The 27,446-nt window shown below is 37.3% G+C and overlaps 1 protein-coding gene across 3 annotated transcripts in view; it reads left to right on the top strand.

Annotated features, from left to right (window-relative positions):
- The first annotated feature begins 2,150 nt into the window (after window positions 1-2,150).
- Window positions 2,151-27,446, top strand: part of exoc3l4 (exocyst complex component 3-like 4) — a 44,133-nt gene continuing 18,837 nt past the window's right edge. For 2 of the 3 annotated variants that reach the window (XM_041812959.1, XM_041812960.1), the window contains exons 1-10: window positions 2,151-2,378; window positions 4,903-5,157; window positions 8,615-8,752; window positions 9,828-10,070; window positions 11,982-12,600; window positions 14,735-14,852; window positions 16,114-16,239; window positions 17,365-17,465; window positions 21,344-21,442; window positions 26,846-26,969. In XM_041812959.1, the coding sequence (XP_041668893.1) occupies window positions 4,926-5,157; window positions 8,615-8,752; window positions 9,828-10,070; window positions 11,982-12,600; window positions 14,735-14,852; window positions 16,114-16,239; window positions 17,365-17,465; window positions 21,344-21,442; window positions 26,846-26,969 (1,800 nt within the window). In that variant the 5' untranslated portion in view covers window positions 2,151-2,378; window positions 4,903-4,925. The remainder of the gene's footprint in view (window positions 2,379-4,902; window positions 5,158-8,614; window positions 8,753-9,827; window positions 10,071-11,981; window positions 12,601-14,734; window positions 14,853-16,113; window positions 16,240-17,364; window positions 17,466-21,343; window positions 21,443-26,845; window positions 26,970-27,446) is intronic. The other variant, XM_041812961.1, reaches the window with a different exon arrangement.

Below are 27,446 nucleotides of genomic sequence, written 5' to 3' on the forward strand. Positions count from 1 at the left end.
TATTGCATGATTATGACTTTTTTTTAATCTCATCATTTCTCTTTGTGTTTTAGAATCATGACATTTTTCCTCATAATTGTTTTGATTTTTAATCTTACAAATTGATTTTATATCTTATATTTTGACAATTTATCCCATAATTCTGACTTTTAGTTTTAACTTTTCATTTTGTAGTTATGACTTACTTTCTCATGATTTGGACTTTTTCTGTTATTGTTTAAATTTTTCCCCAGATCAAGACTTTTCATGTCATGGCTTTGACTTTTTCTTGTAGGATTTTGAATTTCTATCTCACTGATGCATTTTTCATTTCCTAATTATGCAAGTTTTTTTAATTATCTCATGTTTTGGCAGTTCATTCCATAGTTATAATTTTTATGTTAAAGTTTGAACATTTTACTTATGTTCTCATAATGTTCTTTATATCTCATAACTTTGTTTTTTTTTTATTTCATTGTCTGAGATGTTCTCCTTATCATGTCATTTGTATCTCATAATTTTGACTTTTTTCCCTTTTTTGGCCAAAATAAAGATTTAACATAATTTTGACTTTTTATCTAATTGTGTTGCTTTTAATTACATTAAAAAAAAATTCTAATTTATGTATTTATAATTTCGACTTTTTATTTTAAGATTTTACTTTACATTTTATTATTTTGGCAGTTTATCTCATAATAATTAATGTTAATATTTTAACTATTTATTTAATAACTGAATTACTTAATTCTGCGTTTTCATCTCATAATTAAAAATTTTTTTAAATTGTTTTACTTTCGATCCCATAATTATGACGTTTAACCTCTTAATTTTGACTTTTGTCCTCTCATTATTTTGACCTTTATTTTAAGGTTTCAGTGATTATCCCACAACTTTTACATTTTATGTTATAACTGTGACTTTTTAATCTCATTATTTAGACTTTTTATCTTAAAATAGGACTTCATATCTCACTGTTTAGAAAACTATTATTGATTGATGGATTAATTGATTGATAGCTTTATTTCAATCATGTAAATAACTAAAGAAAAAAAAAAACAAGTGAACATTAAGAAGAAAAACAAAACAAAACAATGCAGTAACTTGCATCTGCAAATTCCTGAGCATCTCAGTTTATATGAGCAAAAATGAGAACAAAGAACTAAAAATGTATAATCCTACCCCCATATAAAATATACATTTTTACTTTTTAAAACTTTTTATTTAATAATTATCATTATTTTCCCATAAGTGCGTCCTTTTCTACCTCATATCAATTTGGCTCTTTATCTCATTATTATGAGTTTCCATGCTATAATGGCCACTTTTGTCTTACATGTATGACTTGAATTATTAGAGTTTATCTCATAATTACTCGTTAGAACGTCATAAATCTGAGATTTAATTTTAAATCATGATTTTAACTTCTTATATTAAGATTTTGACTCAGTATCTCATAACTTCGATCTCGAATGTTTATTTTTATTTTTAATTACTAAACTGTCATATTTTTCTTTTTTAAGTGGTGGCCTTCCCTTTAAAACATCGAAAATAATTTATATGACAACCGAATAATAATAATAATAATAATAATAATGGGAAAAAAAAACTTCAGACCAAAAAATCTATATAAAATCTTTAATGTTTAAGCAAGAGGTGTCTATGGAAACCTCTGGCTTTAACAACTTTATAAAGTTACTCATTAAAGACACGTGCGATCATAAACCAATGATATGAAGTTGTAAGCTCTGAGATATCAGTACTCTTGATATCGAATTCGCAGATTCAGCTTGAAAACTGACTTGTAGTGTAGAGTAGAGTACTTTGACTTTTTAGCACAGCTTGAGTAAATGCTCTGTTTACGTCTCTCACCACTGCCAAAAATCCCCATGTATAAATTCATGAGTGACGAATCTGGAGTTTCCCCGGAACACTGAATGCAGCGTATTTGCATATTTTATCGACACATTCCGTCTAGGTCAGAAAATAAGCTACCTGTAAATGTAGCATTTACAGGAAGACTTCCATGGTAACATCCCTGTTAAACTAACCTGCAGTGAAAATGGCTCATTGAAAGTATGCCACCTGTGTGTGCCACTCTTCCCTCAGTTTAATCATTAACTCATCCTTTCTGGTCTGAGGTTACGCTAATCTCTGCAGGACACGGAGGAAGGGGAGCTTGGACTTTTCCTCCTGCAAGCTCAGGACAGCCTTACTGGACATTACCAACCAAGCAAACATTAATCCTATTATTCTTCTCAGGCTCAGAACTTGGCTCTAGCTTCTTAAATTCCCCTTCACTTGCTCAGGTAGAGAAAGTAAAAGCATGTAAAGAGGAGGCGATAAAACGACGGAAAGAAGGAAGGAGAGCTGGCAGAGGACTCTGTACCTGAGCTGTGCAGGTAAGGACACTCTCTCTCTCTCTCCAGTCGTGTAATATGAGACTCTGACTCTTTGCTGTAAAGTTTGTAGGCTTTTCGTTGTTCTAATTTTTGTTTGTACAAAGTTTAAGTCATAGTTTTGTCATCTTTCTGGCAGTTAGGAGAAAAATGGCTTTCTAGCTGGGTTTTTCAGCACCTAATAGACTGGCTGGTGTTTATTAGAAGGTCAAGCTCTGCTATCAGCACACTGAAGACTTTCTTACCAGTTAATCCTGATCAGATTCAGATTATTTAACGTTTTCAACTGATGGCATGCCCTTACATGCCTGCATGGCATATTCAATATTTTATAATGTAGTTTAAAAGACTTGAATCGAGTTGTTTTTTCTTTGGAGGTCAAATATGAGCTTAAATGGGAATATATTGATATTTAATATGTTAACTATGAGATTGATTTACTTTGTATTTGATCATATTTACATAACCATACTTTTTCTTTTAATCCAGACATAGAAAAAGTCAAACTGTATCTATAATTTTTATGGTACATGTGCGGCCTTTGCAAATTATGATAATTCAACAGGACTGATGCCACCTTTCAAGGGATTAAGGTGACAGTAAGGCAGGGGTTCCCCAACTTTTCAGCCCATGACCTCCCAGAATAATAGTAGTAATAGTATAATAGAATAATAGTTCATGAACTACTCTCAAAATTCCCAGTCACTCTGTATTGCTTATTTCAATCACTTTTCTTAAGTTACTTAGAAATTATAAGACATTAATTGTGCATATACGAAGCCCTAAATGCCAATGTCAGTAACAGTTAAATCAGTTCATTGGTTAGGACATTGGACAGGACATCAGGACATTGCAAGAAACTAGGCAGTAAATAGATTTCTGACATGCTATTATTTTATTATAATGTTAAATATAAATGCTTATATTCAAAGTAACCGTATGGCCTCACCAACTCTCCTCTTCAAATTTACATTACGTGGCAAAAATGATTGAATCTGATCATGTTCGGATGTTAGGACCTTAAATATTCAGGAAATACTTTAATATATTCACTTTATAACAACTACTGTTTTCTTTATTCATTAAACATGTTATTTTTGGTCTTTTTTTGTTACAAATGCTTTACACCAGTGCAGGATAATTCTGTACTTCCTTGCAGTTTTCCTTAAGTCAGCATAAAACATTGACTTTTATAACCTCTAAACACCTGACACAGGTGTGGTTAATTCTACTCTTTGCTTGCAAAGTGTGTTGAAAAGGAAACAACAAGTAATTCCTGTAATCATGGTTTGCTTGTTTACTTTAAACTGTTGCTGAAAAGAGAAAAATCTTTCTGTTGCTGATTTAGAAAGTGAAAGTAGCGAGGCCACCGGTCTTCATAGCAGTCAGACAGGGTTGGTGATAAATATTGACAGTCAGGATAAAATCTAGGGCACTCTCATGTCTCTGATTGTGCTAGACTATGGGGCGGTTTTCCCCTCAGGCAAATAGCATTAGAAACACTCAACAGAAACTGAAGACTGCATATTAATAATCCTGGAAACTTCAAATTACAGTAGATTTACAAAATGCATTTCACTTATAAAACTAAATTCATTATGCATGATCTTAACAGATCCTTTTTATATTTTTATTTTCTAAAGTAGACCTAATAGACCATTGTACTGTACCAGGATAGTTTACAAATAGATCTTTTGTCAAGAACAAGTGTATAGGCCTATTATGTTAAGATTTTGTCAATGAAAACAATTAAAATTTTTCCAGGTGGGTCTCTGAAGGGCTTAATTTTTATAAGATACAGGTAAAGGGGGTCCTCCCAAAACTTTGGGAACCACTGATTTAAAACACACATGAAAAATAAACATTAACTCACTTCTTTCAGTAGTTTATGTGCATGCATGAAGATTAAGGTTTAATTTGATATACACTTTTTTAATGGGGCCTTGTTTTAAGACATATGCTTCTTTGACTGTAATTTCTGAGGCAAAACAGCAAACTATTAAGTTAAATCTAAACTAGCAACACAAAAATGATAAAGTATTAAGTTTATATTAAAGAAGAAATACTGAGTTTCCAATAATTATGTTGTTATATTACATCTCAGCTTAAAATTGCAGTGATTATTTCTTCTAACTTTATTCCTGTTAATTCATGTGTTTGTTCTTTTTCTAATTTGGCTGTAATACTCTATTATAATATAACATCTTGTATCTCCAGTACATGGCCTAAGAGGAAAGACCAAGGGGAAAGAAAGACATCCCCATTGGATGATGAAACCCTTCTCCCAAGTTAAAACTGTTTTAACATGTTTTCACCATTTTACCTTTCCTTCCCCTCTATGCTGACAAGAACAGCACAGTAGGCTGTCATGTTATCTGTAAACAGAACTGCCCCTCCTGTCTCTGCTGGCTCTCACCGCTGAAACCAAAAACACACCTGAGCCCTCATCTCACATTCACTCTTCAGAAGAGAGGAGGACAAGCAGACATTTCCTGTTTTGAGATTTTTATTTGTTCTGTCATCACAGCTGGTGTTTTTTAACTGGATGAGATGTCAGAAATGATGGAGAAACCGGCAGAAAACCCAGAAGAGGACAGAGCGTCCCTAAAGAGCAACGGGAATACGCCGAGGGACGGAGTTGTGAAGGAGACGCTAGGTGTGCTTAAGACGTTCAGGAGGAGCATACGGAAAGCGGCAGAGAAAAGTCCACTAGGGTCGAAGCTCGCACCAAAAACAGACACGGATGATAGTGAGTCGGGGTCACCGCCACCGCTGTCACCCAGTGAGTATGTTTTTGGCTTTTCATGAAAATTGCTCTGGCTTAATAAAGCCTCTCAAGGTCAGAAGAAAGAGAAAGCTGAGGTCAACTGAAGAGGAAGTCATTTGGGTTGAAAATGAAGCTCGGAGTGTAGTTCCTCCTATGACCACTAGGGGATGGCTCCAAAAGTGAGTCAACCCCCAGTAGGTCTTATTCTAAAATGTCAGTTTTTATTGCAAATGTACACAGGTTTACAGCCTGCTAGAAAAACAAAAAAATATAGCTCAGAGTGCAGTTCCTCCAATGACCACTAGAGGCTGGTTCTAAAAGGGAGTAAACCTCCATTAAGTCTCATTCTAAAAAGTCAATTTTTATAGCAAATTTACACAGTTTTACAGCCTGGTAGAAAAACAAAAACAAAAAAAAACTCTAGTCTCCACAGTTAATTTATCCATTTATGGTTGACATGTAATCTTTTTCATAGTGGGGTCTCTTGGGAGATTACGCCGTGTCTGTCATCAGGCACACCATCTCCAAAAGCTCCAATCACCAACATTTTTTTGCAGAACCAAAAATGGTTCTCACCAAAAGTGATGTTTGAGGAGAATGAGGCAGTAGCTAGTTGTGGCGTTTTGTTGTACTGTTAGCTGATAGCATTGGTTGCCTCCAGTGTAGCAGTTAGCTCAGATGTAGCTACAGCACAGAGACAGTTTTATCAAAACTGACCACATTTCTTTGTTAAATTAAAGAGACACACTGTTTTAACTCTTTGCTGTTAGCAATTAGCTTGGATGTAGCTGTAGGTAAGCAGTTTAAACAGACCTCGACCACATTTCTTTCTTTGTTAAGACAAGATTAAAGGGCCACACCAAGCTCTTAGCAGAGGACATGGTTTTGTACCTCTACCTATAGGTTTTGGCATGAATTTCAGCTACCGATAAGCTCTGCTGTTCAAAAACTACAGCAGGGCTAGCCTGTATAGCTGAGGTTATCTCTGAGCTACACTTACTACCTTATTTTGTCTTCTCACTCTGATTGGCCTATCATGAATGTGAGAGACAGATCATTCATCCAATCATCTTCTGAGTATTTTTAACTGTTCTGCCTTTCCCAAATCCTTTCCTGTGTGGGTATCTTGGTGTTTTATATTCCAGATTTTTAGGGTAAAATACCTTGTAAAATGGTCCCATCTGCAGAAGTGTAGCCTAGCTTTAGTATGGAAGCTCTGATTAGTTCAAGGCATGAAGCTACACATAATTAATCGGAATGTTTTAGTTTTTTGCATCCCTAGCTGTCTGCTTGACGTCAACACTTGCCAACATAGCCACAAATTAGTCTATCAACATTGGTTTGTTGATGCCTTATTGGATTATTTTATGCAAATATTTGTCAAAAATGTGGAATGCGATGCGTCTAATTGAGAGGCTGTGCAAGAATTTTTTGGATGAAGTTTAGGTGCATGTTTCCCAATATGCTTGAGTCTTCTCATATAGCCCCGGAAAACCAACATGGAGCTCAAAATGTGAAATTCAAGGCTTCAAAAAGACAATCAACAAACCAGTTTCTGATCTAACAGTGACTATGTCCATTTATGCTCGCTAATATCAAGACAGCATATATTTTCTGAACTCCCACATCCAGGGTGTGTATTCTCAGCATCTGTCTGTTTGGATGTTAGACTTGGATATTTAATGTTTAACCAAAATAGAAGCCAATATAAGACTAAAAATCTCTCAAATCACCATCTAAAACTACCTTGTCCAGCTCTTTTGTAATGTGTGATGGCCTACATTTCCCAGGATTCCCCTAACCACCCACCATGTATGACCTTGTTCAACTCCAGTGTAGGTGGCTCTGTGTGTGTAGGCAGAAAGAGCAACAGTGTGGGAATATTTTTCAGAAAGAGACACAGAGATGTTTCTTAGAGTTTAAGCTTAAATGCAAACCACCATTAAACTGAACAAAAACAAAGTATGTTTGCTGACATGGTTGCACAAATGAACCTGTGTCTCCTCAACAAAAGACTGCATTTAGGTATTTGTTTAACCAAGGTGCTAAAATGCAATAATGGCTGTTTTAAAGCATGTAAAGTATTTAAGAAAGTAAATGGCTGAAAGAAGATTTGCTTAATTTTGTACAAACATTGTAATGGATTTGTCTGGTAATATTCTAACTGGCTGGTTATGCTTAAAAGATTCAAAGAAAACTCTGAGAGAGGGCTAGGAGATCACAACAAGAAAATGCATAATATAAGACAGCAAAAGGGAAGAATTAACACAACTTTTCTTCAATTTAAATGTAACTGTAAATGTAAATGTACTTTATTTATATAGCCCTTTACTACACCCCACAGGTGACCAAAGTGCTTTGGTGTTTGTATATTGACCTGGGAATTTCCAACAAAAGTTGGTTGGATGACCTCAAAGCCCTACCATATTCCCGAACGGTTAAAATCTCAGATAAATAGGATGGAGCAATGCCATTCAGAGCTTTAAAAACAAATGTTAAAAGTTTAAAATCAATTCTAAAATGGACTGGAAGCCAATGAAGGGAAAAGAGAATTGGAGTAATGTGCTCTCGTCTGGTTGTGTTTGTTAAAAGACGTGCAGCTGCATTTTGCACAAGTTAAAGGCAACTGATTGAGGATTGGGGGATTCCAACACAAAGTGCATTGCAGTAGTCCAGCCTGGAACTTACTAAGGAATGGAAAGCTTTCTCAAGATCATGGCGGCTTAAAAAACCTGGAGACAAAAACTAGACTGTATGTGGATCTAGATTGTTCTTTTCAGAAGCTGTGAACGAAGTCCAAGAGTACAAAACTCACAATCAATCTCTAAGTGATACCGGCTGATGGGCTAATCATCACACAGACCTCAGTGTAATCTAAAGACCTTTTAAGGGGTTGCAGCTTCCATGAAAACATGTAAAAAGACTCCTGAACCCTGCCAGTGCGGTTGTATACTTCTGGAATGATTTCAGTGCTGCAGTTTCATCAGACAATATAAATGAAGGTCAAAAAAGAGCTGTAAATAAACTCCTGTATACAATTTAAACTCTGTGTGGGAGTCTTCTAGCCTATTTCTCCATCTCCTACACACCTCTCTTTTGTTCTATTTTGTACATATGGCATACTTTAAAAGTGAAGTTTAGTCCTTCATATTTATTTAAATAATTCTTTAAGACAGCAGAAATGAAAGCATACAGGTTTTAAACTTTCACTTCTTCTCTCTGGAGCTGAGCCAGACTAATGTCGATTTTCATCAAGGGGTAATTATAACATTCCTCGTTTGGTTTAAGGTCAATTTAAAGGCAAAACGCTGCCAAGTCATGCGTGCTTGCACCAACACAGTTTCAGTATCAGCTTTGAGAAAATGAAACTGTATCAGCATTTTTTAGACAAAACGAGATGTGATTGTGAAAGGAGGCCTTATGGTGACAGTTCAGCCAGTTTTTCAGCCCTCTCTCTCTGCGTCTCCGTCAGGTCTGAGCACCGGCTCTCCTGTGACCTCTCCTCTGATCTCTCCTCTGAAGAGCATAGGGGGCTTTTTCCAGAAAAAAGAGGACGAAGAGGGTGACAATATTTCTCTGAAAAGCAAAGGCCTGTCCCGCTCCAAAACAGGTAAAGTGATCATCATACTGTATAGAAGATCATACAAGACATTACATTACATATTTTTTAAAACTGACTTTACTTTGTACAAATATGTTTTCACTTTGACATTAAAGAGGGTTTTTTTGTTATTTGTTTTTTCAAAAAGTCAAATTATATTAACCATTACTGGTTTATAAAATCAACAAAAGGGGGTAAATACTTTTTATAGGCACATATTAGGCATGTATTTGATAATGAATATGTATTTAAATGCTCCTCATATTATAAATATTCTGTTGTTGTGTCTGTAAGCACTTTGAATTGCTTTCTGTATGACTGATGCTCTATAAATCAACCTTGCTTGCTTTGCCTCGCTTTATCTTGCCTAAAAACAGGGGTTGGTCCATGGTCAGAGGTCACATGAGACCTTAGTTAAAATATGATTGGCCTCTCCAGGTGCCACAGAAGTCTTACATTGTCAGAAACAGGACTTTTCAACTATTTAGTCTGCTTTTATATTGTTTGGTTTCGCAGCAGCACCATGATGATGCTCTGCCTTGGCTGCACCTTTGTACATTCGACCTTACTTCATAACTGTTAAATATATTCATGTTGTTTCACAGTGCTTTATGGCGTTTGCAGAAAGACAAGGAACAAGGTGTGATTATATAATGGGAGCTCCACATACACACAGGGCTGTTCTCCCCCATGTAACGCCTCTGCTTTAACCTCTAATCCAAGCACAGAGGTGGGATCACTTCGTCCCCTCTGTACGCCTCCATGACATTCGTAACGAAAGCTAAATGTCATAGGGGCGTAAATACGGTGTGTTGAACTGAAGAGGACATGTGTTGTAACAGGCTGCTAGAAGCTTAGCAGTAGATACACGATGATCTAAGGTCAGTAAACATGTAAAAGTTAGTCTGGTTGTGAGTGTTAAAGCTCTATCCACTGTAACTCTGGTCAGACTTGGGCAAAGAAACCTTTGTTCAACTTTTTGAGGGTTATTAAAAGTCCTGGAATCAAAGGAAGACAAGCTGTCCTGTTTATTTTCTCTTATTCCGATCTGTTTTATCATAAACACTGTCTTTCCCATCTTCAGATCCAAACATGACCAAATTGGGCGACTCTCTCATCAAAACAGGAGCGTCGATCCGCAGGAGCCTAAGGATAGGCTCTAAGAAGGACAAAGACAAAGCCTGCAGACAGGAGTTGCTGGGCCCTGCTACTAAAGGCACAGTGGAGGAAAAGATGGAGGAAAAAGAGGAGGAGGAGGAGGAGGAAGGGTGTGAAGAAATGGAGGAGACCTATACACTACAAGAGTTACCACACACACCACTGTCAGGTACGACCTCCTCATATGACTTTAACGTGAGTCACAAAGGTTGGATTAGCTGATGTTTCCTGCTCTAGTGCCAAAATTAACCCGGCTGTTTTTATGTATTTACTGTTCATTTCTAGTCAGTACACAACAATAAATAGTTTTCACACTGCACTTTCTGCTTTGTTTTAGTCACTTGAGGGCAGAAGCAACAAACTGTAAACATTTGACACTGTAACTGTGTCTGGCTTTAGTTCAGTGGTTCCCAAACTTCTTCTGTCAGGCCGCCTAACCCTCAATGTTAGTATCAACATGTAAAATACGTTTTAGTATGTTTTTTATTTTAGAATTTACCTCAACATAAAACCTCAAATTGAAATAAGATTAACCATATTTTTAACAAGTTTTAAACATGTGACTCTCTGAAGATGAATAATTTCCTGAAAGTAAAAACTCAGTGAACATCTTTTAAGATTTATACTCCCAGTCCTGAAGTATTTTCAGTGACTGGCGTGGGCTTATTTGGTGTCTTGGGTGCGGCTATGAGACTGCAATTCCCAGTAAATTTTCAATGTCCAGCTTTGATATTTTTTTTTTGTCCAGATTGAGGCAACGGCAGTAAAAACCTCTCTCACACTGGTAGGATGTGTGGCCAGGGCTCTCCTGCATAGCATTGGGTACTCCAATACAAAATGCAGAGCATGTCTTGGACTTGAAAAACAACTGCATGGTTGAATCTGATGTGACACCAGTGAAATGCACCTCTTAGCCTTGCCTTGCCATGAGACCCCTTAGGGGGGCACCAGAGATCTCGGGGGGGCATGAGACTCTGTCTGCACTGAGGTTGTATAAAATTAGATAAACAGAAATTTTGTTGTAACACAGATAATTAATACAATGGTTGTTGGGTAAAGGATTTGTGTTTAGGGCTACTTTGTTTGGAATTACACATAAAAATAATTAAGATTTATGTTAATTTTGGCAACAAAGTATCACTTTTTCTTTTTTTTGTGGTGGTCCTGGGGGGGGGGGGCTCAAGTTTCCTTAGATACAAGTGGGTGGGTGGGGGGGTGTAGGGGGGGGGCTCAAAGGAAAAAGGTTGGGAACTATTGCTCTAAGTTACTGGAAAAGACTGATGTTGACCTTCAATCAGAATTGGACTTTGGTTTTGTGCTGCTTTAAATTTTAAGTTTAATTCAATGCAAATCAATGAGTTTGAAGCAGTTGGTGGTTTTTCTCACTTTAAACAGCTGCTGAAACATCATGCCAGCAGTGAGCACGAGCCATAAAACTGAGACAAGCTCAAAGATGAGAAGGGCACAGATAAAGGGGATTTAATTCAGTACATTTATAAATAACACTTCAGCATTTTTTCCAAACTACCCACATATTTTTTTCTGATTAAAATTTAACCATTGGCCTTAAATTTTTCTTTTATTTTTAGTTGCTTATATATGTGTTCATGTAGCTAAACTTTGAAATAATGTAAAGTTGTGCAGTATATGTTTGCAAACTCTTTCTAAAGCCTTAAATGAGCTGCCATTCTTGTAGCTGTGAGTTTTAAACAGAACTTTTTCTCACAATGTCCCCTAACATGTTCTTGTTTCTCTGTCGGTACATTCAACTTTGGTCTTTATCGTCTTTTGTTTTGGCAACAAAAGCAAAGATCAAAATCTCATCCCTGGTGTGAATTCCTGTCTGTAGAGTGAAACCACAGCCTCATTTTGAAGTTTTGAACTGACACATACAAAACATTTCTTTTAAATCAAAGAATTTAAAAGATAGTTTTCCTGCTTTTTTGAGATTTATTGAGATTTACTAGTCTGTTTATAAACTTAGAGACCGTAAAACACCCCCCTTGCCTCTTCTCCTTTAATTCTCTGATATTGTGCTAAAATCTTGAAGATATTAATCATCTTCTGTGTGTTTTCTTAGTGATGCAGATCAGTAAGCTGATAGAGATGGAGGTGTTGGAGGAGGCTCACCTGAACCTGCTCGCTCTGCGGCTGGAGTTCCATAAGGAGGAGGAACGCTGCAGCGAGGACTCCCCCATGGAGCTGGCCAAGAAAGAGAAAGACCTGAACCTGCTCTACGCAGACTTGAGGAATAAGATGAACACCATTGTGCGTGACTCCAACTCCCTCCCCTCCAGAAACAAAGAACTGCTGGTTTTTGTGGCCAGGATCATCCAAGAAGAGGAGCGGAGAGCCGAGGAACCCGGCGGGCTACCGGACAGCTGGATGGAGGCCTGGAGAGAGGCGGTGTGCGAGGGCGTGCAGGTGAAGGTGGATAATGTTCACCTGGAGCAGCGGGAGCAGAACGTCTCCTGGTTGGCGCTTCACCTGGGTCTGCTGGGAAAGGCCATCGTGGATGATTTGGAGAACGTGAAGAAGCAGCTGAGGTGGTCGTACCCGCCCAGCTTTAAAGTTTTCAGCACCTATGTGGAGAGTTACCACCGGGTCGTCGGGCAGCATCTGAAGAAGCTGGAGCAGCAGACGACGGAGCAGAAGGATCTGTACGCCCTGCTGGAATGGATCATCAACCGCTATAAAAGGTGTGTAAACAAAAATATGAGCGAAGAGGGAAAACTATATGAGTGTCATAAGAGAGAATTGATTCTATAGTTGTTTACATCAAATCCCATGCACAAAACAAACCAAAGAATCTGCTTTTCCGTTAGTTTGTACAAACTATGTACAGTCAAAATCCACTAGTGTCAAAAAATGTCAAAACAAATATAGATGAGTTACAGTGTTTTGCTGGGGAATGCTCCTTTATTAAAAGAGCAGACACTATTTAGCAGAAACCTCTGCTGCTGGTGGAAAAAATGCATGATTGCAAAAAAAACTGTAGTTCCTTAAGTGTCCACTAGAGGCTGGCAGCAAAAGCAAAGGAATTGCTATTAGGTCTCATACTAAAAGGCCCATTTTTACAGCATGAATTAATAAATAAATAAACAAATGCATGAATAAATGTTTACAATAAACTTTCCCTTCATACATGATGCGCTTTTGGAAGCTAGGCTATAGCGCACCACAAATGGGTATAGCTGCTCCGTGTTTTTAAATGAGTTTAAAGTGAAAATGGGCCAAAGAAGAATGTTGGCTCAATTGTACGCTAAATTAAAATTCTTTTGTAGCGTATCATTTTTCACCCAGAAAGCCTCTGTGTTTGCAATGCAAGCTCCGGCTATCAGCTACATACTCTATTTTTCCTCAGTTTATCTGAACAGCTGATTGGGTCTGCAGGCTTTGTTAGAGGAAATGAGAAGTTACTAAGCTAAAATAACACTGAAGTGACCAATTTTGATAATGATATGCCGTTTAATGTGGATACGAGGGGTTATTTTTTATGTCCCAGAGTACACAGAGGAACTTCTTCCAAGGGAGGCTCAGCAGAGAGAAAGAAAGGGAGAGAAAGTTTAATGGGGACTGATTGGCTTTCCTGGTGGTGTAGGTAGTGTTACACTCAAGACCACACTATCCAAGACCAAGACTTGCCCAAGACCAGAGTGCACCAAGACCAAGACTTTTGAGGGTCGAGACTGAGTCAAGACTGAGACCGAGACAAGCAAAAACAAGGCAAGATCAAGACCATAAAAAAACCCATGATAAGGTTGAACAGTTAAAGAGCATTCTCTCTTTAATTTTTGTTTTCTTGATAATAAATTTGGCAGATAAAAAAGGTGTCTGCAACTCTTTCAAAACACACCATGCAAAAATCTCAAATCTAAATAAATTTGTTCAACTAACTTCTTGTAAAAAAGAATAAATCCTTGTATGTATTTGAAAGCCACTGACAAGTCCAGAATTATTATTTTAAAATTAGATGTTTATCTAGATTTGTCAGGAGAATGAGGGATCTGGCTAGATTACCAGCTGTTTATATTTTTAATTTCTTTCTTTTAGCGACTTATTTCAGTGTCAAATCAGAGCTTTTTTCTCTGTTATGTATCAAAAAATTGTTACACATTTAAAAATTATAGGATAAACAGTAGGAAAGAAAGACAAATGACAGCTGCAATAACAGTGGGCCGTTGTCATCCTGGCTACATGCCTTGACTGCTGTGGGGCAATGTTTACACCCTAAACCAGGAAAAACATGTCTGAACACAACTCTAGCAGAAAAGGTATGCCTAGAGACGGTGCAGACGGACACTTTTAAAGGACACCAAACTCCACCACAGCACCACAGTGAGCATGAGTGAAGGGGGAAGCATCATTTCTGAAAGTATTTGTTGAATCAGGCCATGCCAAAATAAAAAACTGTGCTCGGAAACAACATTTGCACGACAAAAATAAACAGCTGATCTGATTTTTTTTTTAAGGCACAACACCCAAGGGAATAACTCAAATCAGGTCATGCCCGCATTTCTCACAGATTATGCAAAGTAGCATCCAAAAAAACTTCTTAACACACATCAACTCAGGAAAATATGCTAAAACTTGGGGATTGTTTCTTGGTTAAGTTACACAACTTCTGACTTCGTATTTGCAGACTAGTTAAAAAAACTTTTCCCAAACAGCCTCATGAAGCATCACACAGCTCAGGTGTTATTGCAGAGCTTGGTGCCAGGTTGGTTCCTTAAACCTGCTATGAAGCAACTGTATCAAACACACAGGCTGACATTCTTTCACACCAACAGTGCCTGATGTGTTCATTCATGTCTCTTATCTCGCCTCCAACAGCGAGAAGGTCATGGGAAGTCTCTCCCTGCAGCCTGACATGAAGGATGAGAGCACGGATCTGCAGCTGGAGGAAGACTTCCTAAAGCATCTAAAAGAAAAATACTGCTGCAGAGTGAAGGTGAGAGCATGCAGGGATCAAATTTGGTCAAGTGGAAGGTTTCTTTAAGTCTGCAGATAATAGAACTGTTGCCTTTGTGTAGAACCACTTTGTTCCCCTAAAGTTAGACCAGTTAAAGAGTTTAAGCAGCTGTGTCTGTAGCACCAAATACACCTCCAAATAGATGGTTTGCAGCGTGAGAACCCATATTTATGTGTAGTATATTGTTTGTTGGCGGCCTCTAGTGGCTGTAGTAATTATGATGGGAGAAAAAATGGAAGTCATGTTATTGCAGTGGCTCCCAAACTTTTTCTGCCGAGCCCCCCTTTGGCAACACATCAGCATATGAAAATATGTCAGCGTAGGACAAACACACTGTCAGTCCCAATTTTTGATTACAAATTCCCATATCTGTTTTTAGAATATATCACAACATAAAACCTCTATAGAGAGGTCCTTTGTAGAAATAACAATGATTGCAATATGACAGATAGATTTCCATATTTGTCTTAAAATTTCTACTTTCATATCATCTTTCCTTTGGATAAGAAGGTTGGTTTTCCCAAGATAACTACAATTCTTCAAAAATTAGCAAATTTCCATGCTGTCTCTGGAAAGACGCATTGGTTTTGTCCTGTCTCTTTGTTCAATTATGTTGTGTTCCATTTTGGGTCCAAACTTCAGCATTTTTCAATAAATACGTTTGAGTGGTTTGAAATATTTTAAAATTTGGGGTGTGGTTTCCCTTGAGGAGTCCTGATGCTCGACCAGTTGAGAACCGCTATATTAGACCAATGGTTCCCAAAGTGGGGGTCAGGACCCCCAGGGAGGTCGTGAGACATTGAAGGGGGGTTGTAGGATGCTTTCCAAAAATCAAACAGAAAATTCATATGATTTAAGACCACAAATTTGATCTATTATTTTTTTAAGTATTGTTAAAATGAGTTCAAGTTAAAATAAAAATAGTTTTGCTTTAATGCAAGTAAAGTACCTAAAATGCAAGTTTTGTACATGGGGCCTTTATTCCCCTCAAGGGAAGATGGGGGTCCCTGATCTCTGATGCCATTATTTTGAGGGTCATGGCTTATAAAGAATGATAGATGGTGATTGTTGATGGGTTTTGAGGTTGTCTCTAATGTTACCATAAATTAAATCCCTTAGCAGCTGATTTTAACTATTGAGATTAACATAAAGGAAAAACAAATACAGTTTTATTTCTCTGAAGAGATTTTGCCTTCTTTTTCTAATGTTAAAGTTTTTACACACTGTGTTTTTAATGTAGGAGGACATGAGATCTTCACTGGAGCGACTCATTGACCTGGAGCATGAAGAAGTTTGGAGCAACAGAAAAAATCCAAAAAAGGAGGAGTACTATCTCAACTCTCAGATTGACATGGACATCTGGATGGTACGACACTGTACTGCCTCAGACATAATCGTACACTGACACGGTGCTTTACTTTTTTATGGTTATGAAGGATAGGATATTATTTAATGCCTTCAGAGGGTTGAAATCAAATATCTTCAAAGTAACACCTTCAAACCTTTGCTTTTATTTGATACTAATTTCAGAAGTAATCTTCAAACTTATATTATAACACCATTAAAGCACATTGAAAAACATGCATATGCCTCTAAGGCAAGGGTCATCAGCTACATTTGTACAAGGGCCAGTTTTTACTTGGAAAACACTGAAGGGGCTGGACTTCCCATAAACTTAATTTAACTTGGCCTGATTAGCATACAGTTGTTTATTTATTTATTTATTTATTCTTTTCCTACATAAATGTAAATCATTTCTTGCCTTTGGGGGTGAGATCAGTGCCAATCGCCAAAACTGCAGCTGCCACTAGGGGGCGATTGCAATTTTTTTGTCTATATATGGTATTTCTGGGGCTATCATGTTGTCATCGCTGGGTTTGATGCTAAAATGCTGTGTTGTGATTAGTGGGGACAACAGTCAGGAAACCTATCTTTGGTGGTTCTCTGGCAGGAAAAACTGATCTCTCATAGTGCCTAAAGTGGAAAGCTGACATTGAAAATCTTCTGAGGGCCGGATGGGAAGCTGTGGTGGGCCTGATGTGGCCGCCAGACGATGATCACTGCTTCAAGGCATAACAATTAATACCTAATCAAAAATATAAAGTACAAGGCAGATAGACAGAGGAGAAGAAAGTTATACAACAACAACTACTATTTGTAAACTTTGGTAGTAGATTTTTAAAACTGTCATTTTAATAAAGTGGACTTCTAGGTTAGTGTTATACCATTTTTAAGTGGTTAATCAGGTCTGAGTTTATGTTTCTTTCTCTACATTTTGCAAGATTCTGTTGTTAGTTCTGTTTGTGTTTACATTTGTGTTTTGAAAACTAGTTAACCTCTTAAAAAACTAAAAAAATTCAATCTTAAAATCTTTTTTAAATTATCTTGTTGCATTGTAGCTTTCTGCCACATGATGGCAGCAGAGAGCTTTAACATAGCATCACCCTGACTATGGCCTTTTTCCATGCTGTTTTTTATTTTCTCTTTTCAGAAAGTGAAAGGAAATGTTGTGCACTCCAGAGTGATTGATGCTCAGCTGGAAAAGAAAGTGATCTCCGCCTGCCTTGAAGAGTTAAAACAGTTTCCTAAGAGGTCTGTGAATACAAAGACACAAAAACTTAATGTGACATGTTTACTTCTTTCAATCTGAAGTACACAAGGAGGAAAGTCAAGTACAGAGTGTCAGTGATCAAAGCATTTTTATTACTATTATCTCAAAGCAGTAAAGTGTCTGACAGCCAGCAGTTTCCACATAAAAATCCAAAAGATAATAAACAATGAGCACAATAGCGAGCTCACATTGACTTATTTAAAGTTAATTTAGTATTTAAAAGTGAGTGGAAGTAGTGCTTTGGGGGGCGTCATAAAGGAAGACTTTTACTTCTTGTTCCATCAGGACAAAGCAGCAATAGAAACAGAAACAATTGACTGGGTGTTTTTCCTCCTTAGAATAGAAACAAGTTTGAAGCCTCACAGCCTCAACAGGAACCTCATGATACAAATGTGCTTGTTTGAATAAGTATTTCTGAGTGTCATGAATTAATAGACTCATTTTTTAAAGACATTTGCACAAAGCCACATAACTGTAATTATAAAAAAAAGTTTGTTGTTCTGTTGCTTCAATCAAAACCGAGACATCAAAAAAAGCTATACAGTATATGGTGGTGTTTTTGAAGAAGGTTGTGCCCTTTCCAAACACCGTTTGCTTGCCCAGACATGACAGTGAAACAGTCTGTCTGGAGTTTCAGGTTAAGAAATTGACTAATCACCAAATCTGGTATAAAGTGATGTCAGTAGCAGATTTTTATCTGGTGTTTCTGATCAATTCAGAGCTGGATACTAATGTTGTAAACTGAACTGCTAATTCAAAGAAACCTTTTTTTGGAGGTGGGGCAGAAAAGTCACCTAGACAGACTCTGATCTTTTTCATGGTCAAACATGAGAGAAAATATTGGCATTGTGGAAGTTTTAAAACACACAAAAATTATGGAAAAAACGTCAACATTGGTATTGGCAAATAGCTGAATTGTTATTTTGAACAATGTATTGGTTTTGAATATTAGTACAAAATTATTAACTCACATAGATTTATCATATACTCTGTGGTTTATTGTTATCAAGCCTCTTATAGTTCATTAGTTTGGTTTTGCTACATCATCAGTGAATAAGTAACCAAAGCATAAATATAGGACAGATAACAACAACAACCAGTGCAAGGCTTCCTACATTTCCTCATTTTTAAAGGGTTCTTTTTTCAAACCAAATAATCAATAGTAAGCTTTTTAATCAAATAAGCTATTATGTTTCCATCTTCATCTTACAATTCTATTTGATGTGAGGAAATTAGGGCTGTCCAGACGAATCGAGTTGACCACAATTAATCAAGTTCCACAATTAATGCACTAATTTTTTCATGTGATTAATTGCATGCTTTATTTTCACTCAATGCAGTTTGGTTAAGGCATTTCTGTGTCTTCCTGCAGCCACAGTGATGGAAAATAAGTCCGCCACTGCACTTTCATGTCTCATTTTACTTTAACAAATGTACAAACATCTCAGTGGACAAGTCATAGTCATCTGAGGTTTTCATCTGTATCTCAACAGGAAGGCAATTACCTCTATTTTAAAACAGTAGAAAACTGAAAAATAACACAAAACAGTTCCAAATGCAAAATGATAGAAGTTTAAAATGTGACAAAAAGGTTGTGATTAATCATGATTAATTGCAGATCAATCACAATTAAAATTTGTAACTTTTAGACAGCCCTAGAGGTAATAATAGGTTCAATGTCGTAACCCTGACAGAAGAAAATTTATATGATATGACACAAAACAGCACAATCCGATACAACAGTATGATACCATATGATGCAATATAATACAATGCAATATTACACAATACAGTATACAATATGATATGACATGATACGACACGATGAAATATGACATGATAGGATATAAAACAGTAGGGTAGGATACAGTGCATACGATATAATGACATGATACTGTACAGTAAATGATGCAGTAGGCTACATTGCCAGACCACATAGCATGATATGATATGATGTGGTACAATAAAATACGACACGGTACAATGTGACATAATATTACACAAAAATATATGACACAACCCAATATGATATGATACAATATGATATGATAGGATATGACTCAATACAATATCATACGATACAGCATGATAGGATATGATATGATACTATTAGGCTATCAAACAATTATAATTTCTGATAATAATCAGAATCGAAATTTCTATAGTTTTATGGTGATTGATCTTGTTTTTGTGGCATTTTAAAATTCCCCTATTTTCTTAAACTGTTTCGTTTCATTTGGGATTTTTTCTGCTCTCAAACTAAGGATCATTACCTTCCTGTGGCATAGAAACCAGGGTTTAGTTTGAAACTTCAAGTAGATCACAGAGTTTGACATAAAACTCAACCCTGGAAAAGGAACTTGTTACAGAATGGAAAGAAAGATAAGGGAACAGTAATAATAATAATAATAATAATAATAATAATAATAATAATAGTACATTTTATTTGTGAGCGCCTTTCTGACACCCAAGGTCACCTTACACACAACAGTACCAAGGTAAATGTTTGATATCACAAAGTGCAGATGCCTTCTGACTTAACCAGACTGAGCTGTCTAAGTTTTTTAAACTAAAATGAGACATTAAAGAGCAGAGGAGGACTGATTTTACATCACTGTGGCTGTGGGGAGATGCTTCAGTGGGTTAACAGACATGTGCTGAGAGGTACAATAAAGCATTCAGTAAAAAACAAATTACAGTACATTAGCCATGTACCTTAATCACATTAGGATTAATGCATTAATATTGACAGCCATAGATATAATACAGTACATACGGTATGACCCAACATGACAACATGATAAAATAAGATGATACAACACAATAAGACTCAGCACAATATTGCACGAGACAAAAACTAGATTAAACTCAACTCAACTTGACTAAACTTAAGTGAACTTCACTTAGCCTAACTTAGCTCAACTTAACTAAACTACAAACTTCATAGTCCTCTTAGGGAAATTTATGAGTCCATGTGCTGCACACATTCAGCTGCTATGATAGCATTTAATAAGAGCAATAGAAGCAAAAGTAGTCCACATGTTAGCACACAATCCACATGTACAAGGAGAAACACCAGTGAAAAATAACTAACATTATTACTCATACCCATATTACACAAGACTATTGAAGAGATAGTATTAATAAAATTAACTTTAAGACTTTTGCCTAGTCATGCACTTTAAGGAAGAAAATGCTGCCTACTCTTCAACAAAACTCATTTATTTTAAAAGCATCACGTTAGAGAGAAAAAAAGGGAGGAAGTAGGTGTGAGGGGGAACCCGCCCACAGAAAAACACCCCAAAACAAACTAAAAACAGGATCTGCATTAACCACCAGTTGAGAAATTTTCCTCTTGAGTAATGCCAGACTATTTCCTTTACTTGATGTATGACTAACTCTGTTTTTAACTGAATTACACCACACTGATATTTTGTTTTACATTAAGAATCATGTGAAGATCATGTGTGCAACCACCCCCATTTCACTAAATATACTTTATCTTAAACAAAAAAGAAAACATTAATATTGTTTACTTCCCTTAGAAACTTTGTATTTCTTCTGTGGCTGACAATATCAACAAAATAAAACTCAATAAACAACAAAAAAGTGATAAAACTATAACAGTCATGCATCTATTATCATATTTTCCAGGAATCTTTTTCCTGCTTTTGCATTAGGTTGAGCTGTGCAGTGTTCTTGCTATCTTTCCTGAAGATTGAAGCGTTTAAAGGGTAAAATCAACTCCACATGTTTGTGGAATGTTGTTATGAGGGGGAGTATTTTACCCTTGTCACTGTCTGACAGGCAACATTCATCTTTTACTTCTTCTAAAATTTAACTCCTCTCACCTCTGCAGGTTTGAAACTGAGTTCGGACGTCACTGCAGCACTCTCAGACCGCAGCCTCTTTGGACTGAGTATCAGATAACCTACATCAACAGCTTCACAGCTTTACAGTAAGTCACGTGACTTCCTGAAATACCCATAAGGCTCTGTGATAACTTGCCCTGCCAAAATGCATAGCACTTGTTTGCCTCCTGGGGGAACTCTGTCACCAGTGTCATTTAGGGAACATCTGTTACAGGTTTAAAACATTTACAACCCCTGAATATAAATATAGGACTAAGTTTTAGAGCTCCTTTAAAATGCTTTCTCTTTAGATGCATGCTAAGCTAACCAGAACTATAGGAAGAAATCTTTGCCTAGTTTCAAATGAAAGATGCAAATTGCAAAATAACAGTGCCCATTGTGTCACAGTGTATATTTGTCAAAATGATTGGCTCTGATTATGTCACAATGACAATCTCAATTCCAAAAAGTTGGGACGCTGTTTTAGAATGTCAACAAAAAAGGAATACAATGATTTGCAAATCCTATATTTTATTCACAGTGGAGCATGAAGAACGTATTAGACGTTAAAACTTAAAACTGAAACATTATAGCAGTTACTGAAAAATATAAGCTCATTATGACGTTGATGGCAGCAGCACATCTCAAAAAAGTAGGGACAGGCAACAAAAGGCTGAAAAAGTAAGTGGTGCTAATGAAAAACAGCTGGAGGAGAATTTTGCAACTACTTAAGTTAATTGGCAACAGATCAGAAACATTAGTGGGTACAAAAGGAGCATTTTAGAGAGGCAGTCTCTCAGAATTAAAGATGGTCAGAGGTTCACAAATCTGCAAAAAAATGGTTCAAAAATTGTGAAACAATTTCAGAAAAAAATGTTCTTACATGTCAAATTGCAAAGACTTTAAATATCCCATCATCTGCAGTACGAAAAATCAGGGACATGTGAAGATCCAGAAACGCCGCCATCTTATCTCATTTAAAATGGACTGAGACACAATGGAAAACTGTTCTGTGGTCAGTTGGATCAAAATTTGACATTCTTTTAGGAAACCACAAAAGCCGAGCCATGTAGACTGAAGAGGAGAGGAGAGGGGCCGTCCAATTTGTTATCAGCACACAGCTCAAAAGCCTGTATCTGTGAGAGTATAGGGGTTGCATTAGTGTCAATGGAGTGGGCAGCTTACACAGCTGGAAAGGAACTATCAATGCTGAAAAGTTGAAGCTAAAGAGCAACATACGCTACGTTAACGTCTTTGTCAGGGAAGGCCTTCCATAGTCAAGCAAGACAATGCTAAACCACATACCACATCCATCACAACAGCATGGCTTCACAATAGAAGACTCCAGGTGCTGAACTGGCCTACCTGCAGTCCAGACCTTTTCACCAATGGCAAAAAATTGGTGCATCATAAAATGAAAAAATGCAGCAAAGAAGACCCAGGACTGATAAGCAGCTAGAATCCCACATCAGACCAGAATGGGACAATGTATCTCCAAAAACTCCAGCCACTCCTCACTTCCTAGATGTTTACAGACTGTTGTTAAAAGAAAAGGGGAAGCTACACAATGGCAAACATGGCCCAGTCCCTACTTTTTTTGAGATCTGTTGCTGCCATCAAATTGTAAATGAGCAAATATTTTTCATGAAATAGTAAAATGTGTCAGTTATAATGTCTGATATGTTGTTTATTTTCTATTGTGATTAAATATGGGTTAATGAGAAATGCAAATCATTGCATACGGTTTTTATTAAATTTTACACAGCGCCCCACCTTTTTTGGAATTAGAGTTGTAAATGAGAATGTGATTCAGATCAAATAGAGGGCATGCTTTTTTTGCACGATTACATTTTACAAAAGCTTCAAGTGAAGGTTTACTAACTAGCTTTTTCAAGCAGTTTAAACTGTATCTTACTGCTTTGCCACAGTCTTAAAAATGGTTTTCATTCAGACCAGACTGCAGTTAAACAGTTTCTTCATTAAGCCAATGAAAGCAAAAATTTACAAAGAAAAAGTAGAGATTTCTGAGTGAATGCTGAGTTAATCAGAAAGTCCTGTAGAGTTTTTGTTTGGGTGATTCATCTGTCAGCTATGAAAGACTTTACTTGGGAATTCCCAACACATGCGAGCTGAGCTCACATGCAAAAAGTTAATGCAGAGCTGCATTCTCTCTCACAAGCTGGGAGTTGTTTGGGAGACAGCTTGTTTAATATGCGTGGCAGATAACAGACCCTCTTTAAAGAGGTCGCTCATGCCTCTGGGAGGCATCGTGAACAGACCGGCTTTAGAAGAGTACCAGGTCATGTGATTTCGGGGAACTTGGGCTGTTAGTGAAAACCCTGTAGAAGCCTGGTGAAGTCTCCCAGCTGTTTCCTTCCGTCACAAAACCAGATGTGGTTCATTGAACAAAGATTGGTTGTGGAGTGTGCGTTTATGGCTGCAGATTTGATGCCCGCATTTAGATCTTTGCAGGAGGAAACTCTGACGTCAAACCTTAAACTCTTCTAGGTTTTAGGGTTTAGGTCCAGAACAAAGAAGGAAAAAAATGAAACATTTTGGAATCAAGTGGGTAAAGTGTAAATCATCAAATTGATTAATGTGAATTCATAAAATTAGTTCGTGGATTTGTTGGCCAGTTTTGATTATATTCAGCTCATCTTGTGGCTTAGGTTTGATAGGCTCATTATGAGCTCCATTTTTCAAGATTTAAATCTGGCTAAGGGCCTTTTTTGCTCTTCCCTCCCTTCACTATTTCCTGTCATCATCCTCTGCCGCTATGTGATAACGATAAGATGTTACTATATTTATCTGAAGGGAAAAAGTTTGCCAGGGTACAAAGTAGGGCAGAGTGCACATAAAAATAAACTAACAAAGATAACATCTAAAACACACAGTGTCAAAAAAAACAGGTTGAAATCAAGGTCATAATCTGTTCATAACCGAAGTAATTTCTGAACGAAGGGCTAAAAGTATATGTGCAAGAAAGCACACACTCATGCCTACATGGCAATATATTTGAACTTAGAGAGTACGAGCAGAAGGTCTACTGGTCAAACATGTGCACAACTGTCATAAACAGAAGCCCTAAGATGACAAGTGTAAATACATTTCATCTTGTCATTTTCCTGCAATAATCCATTTACCCCTGAAAACTAGACATTTCCAACGGTTTTCTTAAGCTCTAACAATGTTACAGTATCATTTAGTAGATGATTTTGTCCAAAGGGGCATACGTATGAGAGGTAGACAGGTGTTTACGGTTCTAACAATCTTGCCTGGGGGCCCACAGATGTCCTGACAGAGATTTGACACTCGCGCTCCAGTGCTGAAAGTCAGCAGTGCAAACCACAGAGCTATCCAGATGATAACTAATTGACCGATTTATCTTATCTTGTGGTAACAAAGCCAGTTTTGTGGTACAAAAAATAATTGGCTGGCAATTTGAAAAAATGAGAGAGAAAACCTTGGGTTGATCAACGACCACGACATCCCCAGTGGATATGAGGTGAATAAGTCAAGCTCTAAAGAAAACAACTGAAGGTCACTTAGTTTCAAAGAAAAAACAAGCAAAAAATGTGTGGATGCATGTCTGTTTAGGGTTCTGTTGTTACTTATCATGCTGCTGTCTTGGCCAGGACTCCCTTGTAAAAGAGATTTTTGTATCTCAATGGGAATAAAATCCTGGTTAAATAAACTGTTGGGGGAAAATCCATTTTAAGTAAAAATGTTTGAGTGACAGAAGGGGCTTCATTTTTCCAGATTTATTTTTGCAAAGCCAGATCCATCTTGCAAAGCTTGTTTGAGAAGAACAAGACAGTAGCTGCAGGTGTGGTTTAGTTTGATTGCAAGCAGGTATACCATGGCTGCCACTGGTACTAGCTTGGATGTAGCTATAGCGGCAGTTTTACCAGAACTAGGCAGCATTTCTTTATTCACACGAAAACAAAGAACCACGGAGTTTGCCTGAAGAGATTTTTCTGATGTTCTTCTGACCAACTTTGGCATGAGTGATTCACCAACTGGCACCATTGTTGGTTAACTATGACAGCACCTGCCTGCCATTTTTATCATCCATCCATCCATCCATCCATCCATCCATCCATCCATCCATCCAATCCAGTCATCCATCCATCATCCTACCACCCATCTTCTTTGCTTTATCTAGGGCCAGGTCATGGTGGCAGCAGGTTAAGCAAGTCAACCCAGACATCTCTTTCCCCAGCAACACTTTAAAAATCCTTCATGGGGATCCTGAGGTATTTCCAGACCAGACAGGATATATAATCCCACCAGTGTATCCTGAGTCTCCCCCTGAGGTCTCCTAGCTGGACATGCCTCCAAAGGGAGGTGCCCAGAAGGCATCCAGATCAGAAGCCTAAACCACCTCCACTGGCTCATTTTGATGCATGTGGTCTTGTTGCCCTGATTGGTCTGTAAAGAATTTGATGGGCACAAAGTTTGTGCAATCGTCCAACAAGAATTTTTGGAAAAGTTCTGTCCCCCCAAACACTTTGTATTGGTTTTTGCCCCGTTGGACGTGAAATAAAATCAATGCAGTGGACATATGAATCAGTCTATCTTCATTTCAGTTTTGGGCTTTTACACCTTTATTCTGTCTCCAAGTCCAGCAACAGACATGGAGACAGCTGGAGAAATCCTAAAATTGAGAAAATGACTTAAATGACTGCAAGCCAGCATGGTGTAGCTGTTTTTCATGTGGCGTTAGACTCACTTTAGCTCCTTCTTTTTTTTCATTTTCTTGATTGATCAGGAGTTAGTTTGAGACAGTATTTTATATGAGGTAAACTGTATGCTGAAAGGCAATATCATAACATGAATGAACTGAAATTATCCATAAGAGTCTGGAGCTTTTGTGTTAAAACAGCTTAAAATACAGTAGCAATATAATAAAAAACATGACCTTAAAATGGAAATCTTTGTTTAGTTCCAAAGAATCCTTTTACTGGAAAGAGTTCTGCTGGGGAAAAGAACTGTTATTTTTTCATTGCTCCAGTTTTGGGTCCAAACTGCGTGGTCTAGTCTCTCTCCAACATTCCTGCAGGATGGAGAATAGGGCTGTTCTTGCAGGCTGTGAGAATATTTTTAATGTTTCCATCTGTAAAGCATTATGTAAAAAATGTTTTACAGATGGAAGTTTACCTTAGCTTACCTTTACTTTGTCAATATGCCTTGATTTAAAGAGAGGGCCTTCTCCAGAGGAATCCCTAAAATTTAAACCACCTAAAAAGTTTCACGATTTATCTCTTATGTTGATAAGATGGCCTTAAGTCATCCTACGTTCATAGCGAAAAAACTTTTTTAAAATTGGGAGAAATATAATTTTTATGAGGCATAATGAATACTCTAGGTAAGTAACTTTAAGAGAGATCTGCTGAGCATTTTCTCAGAGAGACATTTTTTTAAAGTCTTAGTGACATGATTAATCAATGTTAACTTTACCTTTTAACCTCAGTGACGTTTCTCACTTCCTCCTGTTGTTCCTCTTGCAGGCAGCACATGGAGGGTTACCAGGCTGCCTGTCCGCAGGAGGTTGAAGGGTTCAAAAGAGAAGTGAAGTGGCTGATTGTCAAGCTCACACAGGACCTGGAGGACCAGTTCAAAGAGGATGTCAAGGTACATAAAACACAGTAAATCAAATCGGGTTTATTTTGGGAAAGCATGCATTCCTGTTTTATCTTTTAAGCTCTCACGCAGAATGCAGCCACATTTCTTGTACAGTTTTTAAAATGAGGAACTAAAACAGGGATGCTCCTTTTTCTTGAATCAATCATCAAAAATGTTTTGATGCTTTCCACAAAATGTCCTGTTTCACTTCACTAAAGCAGTTTGCGCTATAGTGACTGATAGTCTGAAGCTCTGAAGGCCTTTCAATACGCATGCTCATGAAAGTTTCTAGAAAGTTGCAGGCACAGTGGCCCTGAAACCTTCCTGCGCTGTTTGTTTACACGCCCTTCACAGTGGGACGTTTCCTCTGTCTGACAGGGACAGGGGTTAGGGTGTAAGATGAGAAATACTTAGGGTAGACGAAGATTACCGACTAGCTCTATAGCTCAAAGCTAGGGTGTTGTTTATTTGTTCCTGTAACTGGAT

Source organism: Cheilinus undulatus, linkage group 18, assembly GCF_018320785.1.
Source record: "Cheilinus undulatus linkage group 18, ASM1832078v1, whole genome shotgun sequence".
Taxonomy (NCBI): Eukaryota; Metazoa; Chordata; class Actinopteri; order Labriformes; family Labridae; genus Cheilinus; species Cheilinus undulatus.